At 50.2% G+C, this 14,801-nt stretch overlaps 1 protein-coding gene across 4 annotated transcripts in view; it reads right to left on the reverse strand.

The window, feature by feature from the left end:
• Positions 1–14,801, reverse strand: part of LOC144122121 (rifampicin phosphotransferase-like) — a 798,972-nt gene that overhangs the window by 290,239 nt on the left and 493,932 nt on the right. For all 4 annotated transcript variants that reach the window (XM_077655660.1, XM_077655659.1, XM_077655661.1 and 1 more), the window contains exon 16: positions 1,478–1,548. In XM_077655660.1, the coding sequence (XP_077511786.1) occupies positions 1,478–1,548 (71 nt within the window). The remainder of the gene's footprint in view (positions 1–1,477; positions 1,549–14,801) is intronic.

Raw genomic sequence — 14,801 nt, forward strand, 5'->3', positions numbered from 1 at the left:
AAAATGCTACAATGGTGTGCTGGAAATTAAATTCAGTTGGAAGGAACTACAGGATTTGGGCTTGGCTAATTCAAATTGGGATCCATTTCGCTACTATCAAGAAGAGCTACTGGACCCATTTTTATCTACCTGATGTTTGTACCGATCTCGCCCCGAAATAGCGCACGCTCGCCGAGCGGGCGGGCAGAGCCACAGCCATATTGGCGCACTCGTCTTGCCAGACGAGATGGCGCCTCGCAAGACCGCCCACAGATGAGCTCTTTTAAAGGGAACGTTGACGTGCTGCCGTCGATACGATGTAACACAGGGCGAGAGCGCCTACAACATATGCACAAGTAGATCATCTCTTGTAAGCAGTGGAAGCAAAAGTCCCTACAAGAGACACGGGTAGCTGACCGAAAATGGCTGCGCCTGCAATACCACCGAAGAATATGAGGCGAGGTTTGAAAGGAGGCTTGAAGTTAAGCGTAATCTAGTGCCATGCCAAATACCCACTACTAGGGTCGATGACAACATTGTGAAGCAATCCACGCAACACGAGTTCGTAGTGAGTATCATGACGGATTCCCTAGTACTTCGTAGACTTGCGCAGCGCAGCGGTAAATATTTTTAACCATCGAGTTGACTCTACTTTACGCCCAACACCGTCATGAGTTAAGAGCTCATGTTGATACGCGGTGCCCGAATTGGCAGGGCTCACAACACAAAAAGGTTGGCACTAATATCTGACCAGGATGACCCGCATTCGATGTGCGTGAGCACAATCATCGTGGCTCACAACAGCTGTCTGTTTCTTTCCCGTGTTTTTATCTCTTCTAGTTGCGCACGGCAGCCGAAGTTGGGTGACGGTGTTCGCCCCCTCCCGGCGCTGCCCGTACTCTGTGGAGCGGGATTATGCAGTGGGATCAGTACAAACAAGTATCAAGTGCGTCTCACTGGGATTCGCATTCTCCGTGCGTCGCACAGAAGACAAAGAAGGAAGGACAGCACAGGGCGCTTCTTGTTCTGTCTCTGCAGCTTCTTGTCGTCTGTGTGCTGCTCGAAGAATTCGAATGCTTGCCGACTTGCACCGCGTTCTGTCTCCAATTTATTTCTCAACAAGGCGAGGTTTTTCGAAAACCAGAATTAGCGTAAACGTCCTGTGGACTGATGGCAGTATTTATACACACATCTCGTCTCGCGAGCAGTTTCTTGAACCCAGAGTGCGCGAAGATTTCCTTTTTCTGGGAGCTTCTCGCACTCGGGCATGGAACACACCGCAGCGCAAACAGCTCAACAAAAATAAAAAATAGCCGTAGTTTCCCCTTCTTTGTCTGCCCAACAGAGATGTGTGGTTTAGAGAGGTCAAGCTTGGCAAATTGCCATAAATACAGGATTATTGGCAGCAGCAGCAGACATGAAAAGTTCAGGCCGCCGAGACCGGCCTTGCGCATCCGTCGAGCTCTCCTCGAAAGTGGTTTGTAAAGGCATAACTCACCTCGTCCACTCCGTTGACCGCTAGGAAGGTGTCCATCTGGCCAGCGCACGACATGTCTTCTGAGTCTTCCCCTGGAGAGCAAACAGAAGCCACTTAGTCTCAAGAAGAAGTGTGAATAGCTCGCTCTCACTGCCCTAGTGGCCCAGACATTTTCTACCGTTCAAGGAAGGAAATAAAGGCAGTCGCGTAATTCACTAATTTTCAATGATCAGATGCATAAGTCAGCAACTGAGAGACCGTCGTTGTCGGGGGAAAGAAGCCATGGCTCGCGCAGAAATTTAACGAGGACCGTTCAACCGCCACATTGCTCAGCATATAAATGAAAATCTGTCAAAAATGCGAGCAAAAGAGTTGGAACTGTGCGTGACCGATCACTGGTTAAATTATTCAGCCGTGCAGGTTCTCGATGCGTTTTCTTGCCGTAGCGTAAGTTCCTACAGGGCATTTTTAGGCGCTTTGAAAACATCACTCACGTTGTCTAAGTTGTGATATAGGCCAAGACAATATCGGTAATCAGACCACTGGCCTAGCGCATTTCGGGCAGAAGTTTTCTAGGAAATTCCCACCGACTTGAACCTTTTCATTTCTGAGCCGCTTTTTTACCTGCAAATAGTGTGGTGAGCGCAGGGAAACCCTATTAAAATATTGTCACGTAGTGCTGACGGCAGTCGAAGCAGCGATGATGACGGACGAAAGGGGCTTCTAAAAGAACTGTTTATTGGGCTGACTTGCACCCAAAATGGACTGAATCACTCGGCGGCGGCGAAGCGACAAGCGTGCTCGGCGGTCGTCGAACAGAATGCCGGCCGCTGTCGGCCGTGCTCAATTTAAAGCTGATAGCGAACTTTCGAGATAAAGAGCGCAAAGTTACTAGAACAGTCCGGAACAACGTAGAATCAGCTCTGCCTGGCTGCGATCAATCGAGATAAATCTAGTCGCGTCTTGCGTAGCAAACAAAGCGATAAAGTGATGTGGCGGCAGATTTGAAAAACGAACACACTGCAAATATTGGCGGCATTACTCCAATCTCAAAGAAGCAACGACCCGATGCATTAAAACAAATAATGGAACTAGTAAGGAAAAAAAACAGATCTTGCGAAAATAGGGCATGGAAAGGCAGCGGCCTTTAGCGCGCATATTACGGCTTCAGACGAACTACATGGACAACTTCTGGTCGTACGCGGCGACGCTGGGATGCAGTCATTGCGTCAGGGATGACTTCATAATCCAGTTCACCCAGCCGACGAAGAACCTTGTACGGGCCGAAATAGCGGCGCAAAAGCTTTTCACTCAATCCACGGCGGCGAATGGGCGTCCACACCCAGACTTGGTCTCCTGGCTTGCATTCCGCATTGCGTCTTTGTAGGTTGTAGCGTCTGGCGTCGGACCGCTGCTGATCTTTGATCCGTAATCGGGTAATCCCTCGACCTTCTTCTGCGTGTTGAAGGTAGGCGGCAACGTCGACTTTCTCTTCTTCTGTAACGTTGGGCAGCATGGCGTCTAGCGTGGTCGTGGCCTCCCTGCCATGGACGAGCCTAAAAGGCGTCCTCTGGGTGGTCTCCTGCACTGCGGTGTTGTAGGAGAAGACGACGTAAGGCAGGATGACATCCCAGGTTTTGTGTTCGGCATCGACATACATAGCGAACATATCGGCGATGGTTTTGTTCAGGCGCTCGGTCAGTCCGTTGGTCTGCGGATCGTATGCAGTTGTCCTCCGGTGGCTGGTTTGGCTGTAGCGCAGGATGGCTTGCGTTAGTTCCGCCGTGAATGCTGTTCCTCTGTCCGTAATGAGCACTTCGGGGGCGCCGTGTCGAAGAAGAATGCATTCCACGAAAAGTTTGGCGACTTCTGCTGCTGTTCCGTTCGGTAGGGCTTTCGCCTCGGCGTAGCGGGTCAGGTAGTCGGTCGCTATGATGATCCACTTATTTCCAGATATTGACGTTGGAAAAGGGCCAAGCAAGTCCATGCCAATCTGCTGAAAGGGCCTTGAGGGAGGTTCAATGGGGCTCAGAAATCCTGCTGGTCGTGTGGGAGGAGTCTTTCGTCGCTGACAATCTCGGCAAGTTTTCACATAGTGTGCGACATCGGCAGACAGTCGGGGCCAGTAATACTTCTCTTGAATGCGGCGGAGGGTGCGAGTAAACCCGAGATGTCCAGCTGTCGGCTCGTCGTGTGAAGCCTGTAGAACTCCTTCGCGGAGACAAGTAGGTACAACAAGGAGGTAGGCTGTTTTGTTCGCTGTAAAGTTCTTTTTTCACAAGGACCTCATTCTGCACACAGAAGGAAGACAGTCCTCGCTTGAATGAAGCGGGGGGTGAAGAAATCTTGCCTTCCAGGCACTCGATGAGGCCTTTTAGGACGGGGTCCGAGCGTTGCTGCTGAGCAAAAGAGCTGAGGCTGATGGGTCCCAGGAAGGCGTCCTCATCGTCGTCCGGCGGCGGTGCATCTACAGGGGCTCGTGAGAGGCAATCGGCGTCAGAGTGCTTGCGGCCGGACTTGTAAACGACGGTGACGTCAAACTCCTGGAGACGCAGACTCCATCGAGCGAGTCGGCCAGATGGGTCCTTCAAATTGGCAAGCCAGCAGAGCGCGTGGTGGTCGCTGACCACCTTGAACGGCCGTCCGTAGAGGTAGGGGCGTAATTTTGACGTAGCCCAGATGATGGCCAGCCACTCCTTCTCAGTTGTCGAATAGTTAGCCTAGGCCTTGGAAAGGGAACGGCTAGCGTATGTGATGACTTTCTCCAGCCTGTCGCTTTTTTGAACGAGGACGGCGCCTAGTCCCACGCTGCTTGCGTCGGTATGAACTTCAGTATCGGCGTTTTCATCAAAATGCGCAAGGATGGGTGGGGACTGTAATCGACGCTGAAGTTCCTTGAAGGCTTCTGCTTGCGGCGCTTCCCATTTAAATGGCACGTCTGCCTTCGTCAGTTGGGTCAGGGGCTCGTCGATGCGCTAACAGGTTTTCACAAATCGTCGGTAGTATGCGCACAGTCCGAGAAATCTGCGCACTGCTTTCTTATCGGCCGGCGGCGGAAACTGTTCAATAGCAACTGTTTTCTGCTGGTCTGGGCGTACTCCTTCCTTGCTAACGATGTGGCCTAGAAACAGCAGCTCTTCGTAAACAAAGTGGCATTTCTCTGCTTTCAAGTTTAGGCCAGACGACTTGATTGCGTCTAGTACTGTTCGAAGTCTTTTGAGGTGCTCTTCAAAGCTCGAGGCGAAGACAACGACCGCATCTAAATATACTAGACAAATTTGCCACTTCAGGCCTGCCAGCACTGTATCCATTACTTGCTGAAACGTCGCTGGTGCGGAACAGAGACCAAATGGCATCACCTTGAACTCAAACAGCCCATCCGGAGTGATGAATGCTGTCTTCTCGCGATCTCTTTCATCGACCTCAATTTGCCACTAGCCGCTCTTGAGGTCCATCGATGAGAAATATTTGGCGTTGCAGAGGCGGTCCAGTGTGTCGTCGATGCGGGGGAAGGGGTAGACGTCCTTCTTTGTTGTGTTGTTCAAGCGGCGGTAATCCACGCAGAGTCGAAGTGAGCCGTCTTTCTTTCTCACTAGAACAACCGGTGCCGGCCATGGGCTGTTTGAAGGCTGGATGACGTCGTCGCGAAGCATTTCTTCGACTTGGTCCCGGATGGCTTGTCGTTCTCGCGGTGACACACGGTAGGGGCTTTGACGGAGAGGTCGGACGTGTTGATCCGTTATAATGCGATGCTTGGCAGTTGGCGTCTGTCGCACCTTCGGCGATGTCGAAAAACACTCACTGTAGCTTTGAAGCAGATTGCGGATCTGGTCTTGTCTGTTCCTGTGCAGGGCTGGGTTGATGTCGAAAGTGGGCGAGTTCTCTTGGTCAGGCGAATCCTCTGCGGAGGGGTCGGAGAGGGCGAAGGAGACTCGTACGTCAGACATTTCGTCGAAGAAAGCAATCGTCGTTCCTCTGTTAATGTGCCGGTATTCTTCGCTGAAGTTAGTCAGCAGTACGTCGGCCTGGCCATTGCGCAAATGTGCGATGTTTCTTGCGATGCTGATTCTTCGGTCTAGGAGCAACTGCATGTTGCCCTCTATGATGGCTTCAGCGGTAATGGCTTTCGTGGCGCCTACGGTCAGGATAACGCTTGATCGGGGTGGGACGCTCACTTCTTCCTCTAGGACACTCAGGGCAACGTGAGGTTCCTGAGTTTTCATCGAAGCGATGGCTTCGTCCGTCGAAAGCGTGATCAGCTTGGAGGGCAGGTCAATGATCGCCTGATGCTCATTAAGGAAATCCGTACCCAAGATCACTTCGCGGGAGCACTGCGGTAGCACAACAAAGGTCGCACGATAGGTATGTCCTTTGACAGTCACTCGCGCTGTGCATCGTCCTGATGGCGTAATGAGGTGGCCCCCTGCGGTGCGAATTTGTGGGCCATCCCAAGCCGTTGTGACTTTTCTCAGCTGCGCAGCGAATGTTCCATTCATCACCGAGTAATCGGCTCTTGTGTCGACTAGAGCTGTAACTTTCCGGTCGTCGATAGTCACTTCTAAATCAGAGGTCCTGGCTCTTGCATTGCACGTCGCTGTTGGCATCGGCTCACGGCTTCGTCGCGTATGCGAGTCGCGGGTGGGGCGTGTGGTCGAAGCTCTTCTGGGTGGCGGCGTCGTTTTCAAGGCAGCCTGCGTCGTGGTCGGGGTTCTCATTGTGTGCGGCTTCGGTGCAGCGAGTGCCGGTTCTTCATGCGGCGTCGCGTGTGCAGCGTCTTCATGGGGCGTGGTCGGTGGAGGATCTTCGGCGTTTCGCTCTTGGGCAACCTCACCTCCAGAGGTTGCTGCATTCAGTTTTCCCTACGGGGGCTGGGAGACCTTCCTCGTACCGCGGCTGCGTAGCTGCGGCGTGGCGACGCAAAGCGCGAGGTTGACGGCGATGGTGAGCGTCAAAAGCGGTTCGGCGTGTACTCTTCTCGACGCAGGTACTCGTCGATTTCCTGCGGACGTTGCCCGAAGCGTGGTCGTGGGGCGTTAATGGCAAATCCTCGAAGACCAAAAGTCAGTACGGGCAGTGACAAAGATTATGGCCGGCCTCACCGCAATGGAAGCACAACGGCCGGTTGTCGGAAGTCCTCCAGGCGTCGCATTTCCTGGTGCTTGAGCGTCGGTCATAGGCTGGGCGGGAGGGGGCTGGGAGGCGGCGTTGTGGAACAAGTGGCTCATCTCGGGGAGGACGTGGGGGTTGTCGTTGGGGCTGGGCAGTCCTTACTGCAGCGGCGTAGGTCATGGCCTGGGGTTCCGTGGCCGTCGGGGTGCCAAGTGCCTGTTGCACTTCTTCCCGTACCACGTCCATGAGAGTCGCTGCTTGTGGCTGTGGGGAGGATGGCAGGAGTCGGCGTAGCTCCTCTCGGACGATTTCGCGGATAACTTCCCGCAAGCTGTCGCTGGTGGTGGCCGGCGTGTCCGAACGGATTGCACAGGCAGAGGAAGGACGATTGTACTGCCGAGCTCGGACGTCGAGGGTCTTCTCAATCGTGCAGGCTTCTTGCATGAATTCCTCGACTGTTTTTGTGGCTGGCGGACGAGGCCGCCAAAGAGTTGTTCTTTTACGCCGCGCATTAAAATGTGAACTTTCTTTTCCTCGGTCATCCCGGGGTCGGCGCGGCGAAATAGGCGCTTCATCTCCTGGACGTAACCGCAGGCGGGCTCATTCGGAAGCTGGATCCTGGACTCGAGGAGTCGTTCGGCTCTTTCTTTCCTCACGACACTGGTGAATACCTTCAATAGTTCTCTCTTGAATAGCTCCCATGTCGTAAGGGACGACTCGTAGTTTTCGTACCGCGTTCGTGCGGAGCCATCCAATGAAAAGAGCACGTGTCCAATTTTTGCCGCATCATCCCACTTGTTGAATGACGCCAAGCGCTCAAATTGATCCAACCATTCTTCAGGGTCTTCGCCTAGGGATCCATTGAAAGTTGGCGGCACCCGTGGCTGCTGCAGTATGATCGGTGTCGACATCTTCGGCGAGGTTGTGGTGCTCGTAGCCGCGTCATTTCGCTGTCTTGTGCGGTCCGGCAGTTTCCCGAACTCAGGCTCCTCTCCCTGGACACGTCGGCTGGCTCGCTGAGCTGTTGGCTCGTCCTCGGGTGCAAAGCGCTCAGGGCTGGCTTCACGACTTGAAGGGGGCGTCCGGAACATAGAAGGCAACCCCGCACCTCCACCAGATGTCACGTAGTGGTGACGGCAGTCGAGGCAGCGATGAAGACGGACGAAAGGGTCTTCTAAAAGAACAGTTTATTGGGCTGACTTGCACCCAAAATGGACTGCATCACTCGGCGGCGGCGAAGCGACAAGCGTGCTCGGCGGTCGTCGAACAGAATGCCGGCCGCTGTCGGCTGTGCTCAACTTAAAGCTGATAGCGAACTTTCAAGATAAAGAGCGCAAAGTTACTAGAACAGTCCGAAACAACGTAGAATCAGCTCTGCCTGGCTGCGATCAATCGAGATAAATCTAGTCGCGTCTTGCGTAGCAACAAATGGATAAAGTGATATGGCGGCAGATTTGAAAAACGAACACACTGAAAATATTCGCGGCAATATAGTCGAATTAGATGCAACTACATTACAACAACGAACAAAACATGTAAAAACTCAGAAATAAAGCCGCGACTGACACCAGTCAAGTACATATTCCACAAAACAAGAAATTGATTATAATTACAATTACTTCATCCGAAACGTACCTGATTTAACTAGCTCACCTACAGCGCAAATATACACGGACGAGTATGAGCTAGCGCGGTTTGCTTGATACCTACTTGGTTTCAGTATCTGCTTTGGTAATGTAACCCCAGGTTGTTTTGTATGTATTTTCGGCATTTTCAACGTTTCTAGCGTTGGGCAAAGCGGTGAGCTTCACAGTCCTTTGCGCTCTGAAGGCGACAAAGTTAAAGCTCACTAAACATAACTTTCCGGTGTGCAGTCGAGGGGAAACGGCAAATGTGAAGAACGGGATCATCGGGTATTGAAATGCAGGAAATTATACGCCTCTTTATGGACCTCATTTTTGAAAAAGTAATATCAATATCATCATCAGCCTGACAACGTCAACTGCAGCACAGTGGCCTTTCCCGTACCTCTCCAATTCGCGCTGTCCTCTGCCAGCCGCGGTCATCTTATCCTGGCAAACTTCTTAATCTCATCCGCCCACCTAACCTTCTGCCGCCCCATGCTACGCTTACTTTCTCCTGGAATCCACGCCGCTACCCTTAAGGACCAGCGATTATCATGGTGTCGCATTACATTCCCTGCTCAAGCCCATTTCTTCCTCTTGATTTCGGCTTGGATATCATTAACTTGTGTTTGTTCTCTGATCCAGAATGCCCTCTTGCTGTCTCTTAATGTTAAACTTCTAATTTTCCTTTCATATCTCGCAGCGATGTCCTTAACTTGAAATTAACCTTTTCGTTATCCTCCACGTTTCTGCCCAATTGGTGAGTACCGGAAAGATACGGCTGTTGTGTACTTTTCTCTTGACGAATTTTGGTAAAACTGCAATTCATGATCTGAGAGAACCTACCAAATGCGCTCCACCCCATTCTTATTGCTCTAAATATTTCGCTCTCCTGGTCCGGATCTGCGGCCACTGCCTGCCCTAAATAGATGTCTTCTCGAACAACTTCCAGAGCCTCGTTACCAGTTTTGCACTGCGGTTCCCTTGCGAAACTCTTGACCACTACTTTGGGCTTCTGCATATTAACTCTTGGGCCCACCGTTCTGCTCTCCCTATCTCAGTTATTGATCATCATCTTTCTCAATTCATCCCCTGAGGGACTTCGCAAGGCTATGACATCAGCGAATCGCCGATTACTTAAGCGTTCTTCATTAACTTCTATCATTCTATCATAAACTCTTCCTAATTCAAGCCTCGGAAATACTATTGCAAATAGCCGGTAAATTGCATTGGCTAGATCTTGTCTTTCTGCCTGACGCCCTTCCTTATTAGAATTTTATTGCGACTTTATGCAGTACTATGGTGGGCGTGCAGCAGCTATAGATATGTACCAGTATTTTTACACAGGACCTTGATTCCGCAATGTCTGCATGACCGCTAAGGTTTAGAATGAGTCAAATCTGTTCTTGTAATAAATGAAAGCTGTACATACGCTCTCGGCCGTGCTCAATCTAAGGCTGATAGCGAACTTTCGAGGCGCGGCGTGCAAACTTGTTACAACGTTCTGGAAAAACGTATAATCGGCTCCGCCTGGCCCCGATCTACCAAGAGAAATCTGGTCGCATCTTGCATCAAAAAGCAAGAAAGTGGCGTGCCGGAAGCTTTCAAGAATGAAAGAACAAACACTACAGATACTCGCGACATTACTCCCCTCTCAAAGAAGCATCGACTCGATGCTTTAAAGCAAATAAGGCGGCTAGAAACAAATAACCTAGATTGTGCAAAAAAAAAAAACACCGATAGTGGAAACAAAGTGCGGAAGCATTGGGCTTGAAACGAACGACATGGAAAGCTTCTCGTCGTACGCGGCATGTCTGGGATGCAATCATCTCTTCAGTGACGACTTCATAGTCCAGTTCATCCAGCGGACGAAGAACCTTGCATGGGCCGACATAGCAGCGCAAAAGCTTTTCGCTGAATCCATGGCGGCGAATGGCCGTCCAACTCTAGACTGGGTCTTCTGACTTGTATCCAGGATTGCGTTTTCGCACGTTGTAGCGTCTGGCGTAAGCTCGCTGCTGGTCTTCAATGCGTAATCGCGCAAGATCTCGGGCTTTTCCTGCGCGCTGAAGGCAGGCGGCGACGTCAACGATATCTTCTTTGGTAACGTTGGGCAGCATGGCGTCTAACTTGGTTGTGGCCTCCCTGCCATGCACGAGCCTAAAAGGCGTCTTCTGGGTGGTCTCCTGCTCTGCGGTGTTGCAGGTGAAAACGATGTAAGGCAGGATGACGTCCCAGGTCCTGTGTTTGGTATCGACGTACATGGCGAACGTGTCAGCGATGGTTGTGTTCAGGCGTTCTGTCAGTCCGTTGGTCTGCGCATGGTACGCAGTTGTCCTCCGGTGACTTGTTTGGCTGTTACACTGAATGGCTTGCGTCCGTTTTGCCGTGAACGTTGTTCAGCTGTCCGTGATGAGGACATCGAGGACGCCGTCTTACAGAATAATGCACACCTCGAAAAACTTCGCGACTTCAGCCGCTCTTCTGTTTTGCCTCGGCTTAGCAGGTGAGGTAGTCGGTCCCTATGATGATCCACTTATTTCCAGACGTTCGCTTCAGGAAAGGGTCAAGCAGTTTCATGCCGATGTGCTGGAAGGGTCCTGAGGGGGGTTGATTAAAGTGCAGAAATCCTGCTGGTCGGGCGGGAAGGGTCTTTCGTCGCTTACAATCACGGCAGGTTTTCACATCATGTGTGACGTGGGCAGATAGTAGAGGCAGTAATACTTGTTCTGATTTCGGCAGAGGGTGCGAGAAAATTGGAGATGTCCCGCTGTCGGCTAGTCGTTTGAAGCCTGAAGAACGTTTTCGCGTTGACTTGCAGGTACAACAATGAGGTAGGTTGTTTTGTTCGCTGCAAAGTTCTTCAAGACGGCATCATTCTGCAGAAAAAAGGACGACAGTCCTCGCTTGAACGAGGCGGGGGTGAAGAAACCTCGCCCTCCGAGTACTCGATGGGGAGTTTTATGTCGGGGTCGGCGCGTTGGTGCTGTGCAAAGGAGCTGTAGCTGATGTTTTCCAGGAAGGCGTTCTTATCGTCGTCTTGCGGCGGTGCATCTACAGGGGCTCGTGAAAGGCAATCGGTGTCAGAGTGCTTGCGTCCGGACTTGTAAATGACGTTGACGTCAAACTCCTGGAGGCGCAGGCTCCATCGAGCGGGGCAGCAGAAGGGATCCTTCAAACTGGCAAGCCAGCACAATGCGTGGTGATCGCTGACCGTCTTGAACTGTCGTCCACACAGGTACGGGCGGAATTCCGACATAGCCCAGATGATGGAAAGGCACTCCTTCTCAGTGGTTAAATAGTTAGCCTCTGTCTCGAAAAGAGAACAGCAATCGTATGCGATGACTTTCTCCAGCCCATCGTTTATCTGAACAATGACGGCGCCTAGGCCTACGCTGCTTGCGCTGGTATGAACTTCATTATTGAATTTTTCATTAAAATGCGCGAGGATCGTAGGGGAATGTAAACGATGCTTATGTTCCTTGAAGGCTTCTGCTTGTGGCGCCTCTCATTTAAATTTCATGTCTTCCTTGGTCAGTTGGGTAAAAAGCTCGGTGATGCGCGAGAAGGTTTTTACAAATCACCTGTAATACACACACAGTCCGAGAAATCTGCTCACAGCTTTCTTATCGGCCGGAGTTTGAAACAGTGCGAGAGCAGCTGCTTTCTACGTGTTTGGGCGCACTCCCTCCTTGCTAACGATGTGGCCTGGAAACAGCAGATCTTCATAGGCAAAGGGGCAGTGCTCTCCTTGCAAGGTTAGGCCTGACGACTTGATTGCCTCTAGTACTGTTGGAAGCCTTTTTAGATGGCCTTCAGAGTTCGAGGCGAAGACAACGATGTCAACTATACGTACTAGACAAATTGGCCACTTGAGGCCCACCCATCACATCCACCAGATGTCAAGAAGTGGTGACTGCAATTCGGAGAGGATGAGGACAGTGAAAATGGCATCTAAACAAAACTCTTTATTTGGGCTGACCTGCGCCCACAATGGATTGAATAACTCAGCGGCGGCGTAGCAACAAGCGTGCTCGGCGGTTGTCAAACTGATGTTAGTGCTGCTCCAAGCTTCTGGTACGCATGAGGTCATAAGGAATTGCGTACAAAGGGTGGCTAGCTTTTCTAGCACAATCTACCTTCCGTCCTTCAGCAGATCTTCTGTTACCTGATCCTCATCAGCTGCGTTCCCATTTTGCTTTGCTCCTAAGGCTTTCTTTAGTTCCTCTTTCGTTACTGGCGGGATGTCCCATTGCTGCGCGCTTCTGGTTCGCTCATTAACGCCTTGATTGCATTAGCTGGTGTATAGGTTTGTGTAGAACTCGTTGGCTATTTGAACTATGATATCCATATTGCTAATGACATTGCGCTGTTTGTCTTCTAATGCATACATTTGATTTTTTTCTTATCTTCTTCTTCACGCCTTCTAAGGTACCTACATTTATTAGAGCATGCTTGTTTTCTCTTACTAAACTTGGTTATGTCGGTTACCTGAAGCTTAATGAATAGCTTTCATAGCTCTGTCAGTTCTTATTCTGTCTTTGGGGTTGGAGGATTTCATCTTTCGGTGTTTCTTAATTAGATATTTTGTTTCCTGTTTGCCGGTATCTTGTCTATCCATCCTACCTTATACTCCTGGTGCGCACTCCATACTGATATCTGCGAGATTGTCGTTCATTGCTTGAATATTTATATTGTCTTCCTGAATTAAAGCCGATTGCCTGTTCTGCAGCAATATCTTGATTTTGTCTACTTTCTCCCTCACCTCTAACACCTCATTGGGCTTCCGCTTCACCAGTTTTTTTCGTTTCCTCGCGGCTAATTCGAGAACTCACCACGTTGTATTCGCGACAGCGCACCTTTCCGAGGACCTCGACATCCTGCACGATGCGAATGTGAGCACACAATATGAAATTTTATTTCATTTTTAGTCTCACCATTTGGGCTCTTCTACGACCACTTCCTGTTTTCCCGTTTGTGAAAGAAAGTATTCATGATCCTCAAGTTATTCCTCTCTGCGAACTCTGGGAATTACCGCTCCCTGCTATTTCTAGAGCTTATGCCATAGTTGCTTACTGGCTGGCCCCAGCCTGTTTCTTGCCTACACTGGCATGGAGCTGCTGATGAGTACGGTGGACTGTGTTTTTCTTTCCTCATTGCCGACTCCACGCCCTCAAAGAAGCTAAGATCTGCTCGTCACAGCTAGATGTGGGCGCGTAATGCTGGGCCACCTTAAGTTTGTACCTCTTATTAAGCCTGTGTTACGATAGCTTCCACCCTCTCGTTACTCGTCTAGAATGGAATGTTTCTATTTTTTACATTAATTTGTGGCGCTGACCAAGGGTATATTATATAATAGTGCCACTATTTTATTGCCGAAAGATAATTGATTTCAAAGAAGAAAAGAAATGCCGCGGGTGTGATCCGAACCCCCAACCTCCGAATTTCGCGACCAGTGCTAAATTTGAAGTTCCTGCTTTCTGATCCCACTGGCGGTATGTGACTGCCTGACGAGCCCTTCATTTTTTGTTTCCCTGCATGCTCAATTTCTCTGTGCGCACGCTACAAATAGGATTTCCATTTGTTTCCCTTTACTCTGCAAGCAGCGCTCGCATGTAGGGGAGGATATTGCACAAAGCGAGCAATGTGAGAGCGGTAAACTGTGAGGCGAGGAGAAGACGACGCTGGTAGCAAGCGGCGAGGAAGATAAAAAGGCAAAGCGCCGCTTTACGGTGCCGCTTTCAGTAGATGCGGAAGGCGCAACTTAGCATTGACCTTGCATTATGCAGCGAGGAAGTGATCAATGCAGTTAATTGTATCAGATGACGTGTACATATTCAGTCATAAGGTGGTGACGGTGAGTCAAAATCTTCTGCCGGAAATATCAATTCAGTGACTGGTACGCGTAAACATATAAATAAACTTACAGCGGTGGAGGCGGGCCACCACTTTCCCGCAGAAACGACCGCGGCAGTCATTCGGGTAAGTCAGCCATCATAATACTGTGGCAGGTTCACGTGAGCCAGTCAAAGGCAAGACGTACTGAATAAATGCCAAGTTCTAGCACTTGGAGGCGACTTAACTGGAGAAGCCCAAACGCAAAAGTATCAGATGGAAAAACCTAATTCGCAACAAATGATCAAGACTAAATCTTCATTGATTTCTCTGCCTCGTCGCATTAGGCTGTCAGATCGTTTTGCTAATGGTATTTTTTAGCTATCTCTCCTTAAGTCAGCCCGCCGTAATAATTTAACTCAAATACCACTTTAAAGTAACAAACGAGAAACAGGAAGAAACATTAGAAACAGCAATAATTATGGTCCGCATAAGTCAACGCATTTTAAAGAACCCTCTGCTGCTGATGCACCCCACCACCCAACAACACAAAAAAAAAGAATTCTAAAGAGAGATTTTAACATATAATAGCTGCAGTATGTTTTCTTCCGCAGTATACTTCTGCACACTACAGAAATCTTGTACAGACACAAGAATAACCAGTGAAAAAACGCGGCGTTAGTAGGTGTCGGATACACTTCTGCGGAGCCTATCGGCTCAGGAAGCGCGTGCTATTGATTAGGTCACAAGTGTCTTTTCTGTATATGTCAGGGTGT

The sequence above is a fragment of the Amblyomma americanum genome, chromosome 2 (genome assembly GCF_052857255.1).
Source record: "Amblyomma americanum isolate KBUSLIRL-KWMA chromosome 2, ASM5285725v1, whole genome shotgun sequence".
Lineage (NCBI taxonomy): Eukaryota > Metazoa > Arthropoda > Arachnida > Ixodida > Ixodidae > Amblyomma > Amblyomma americanum.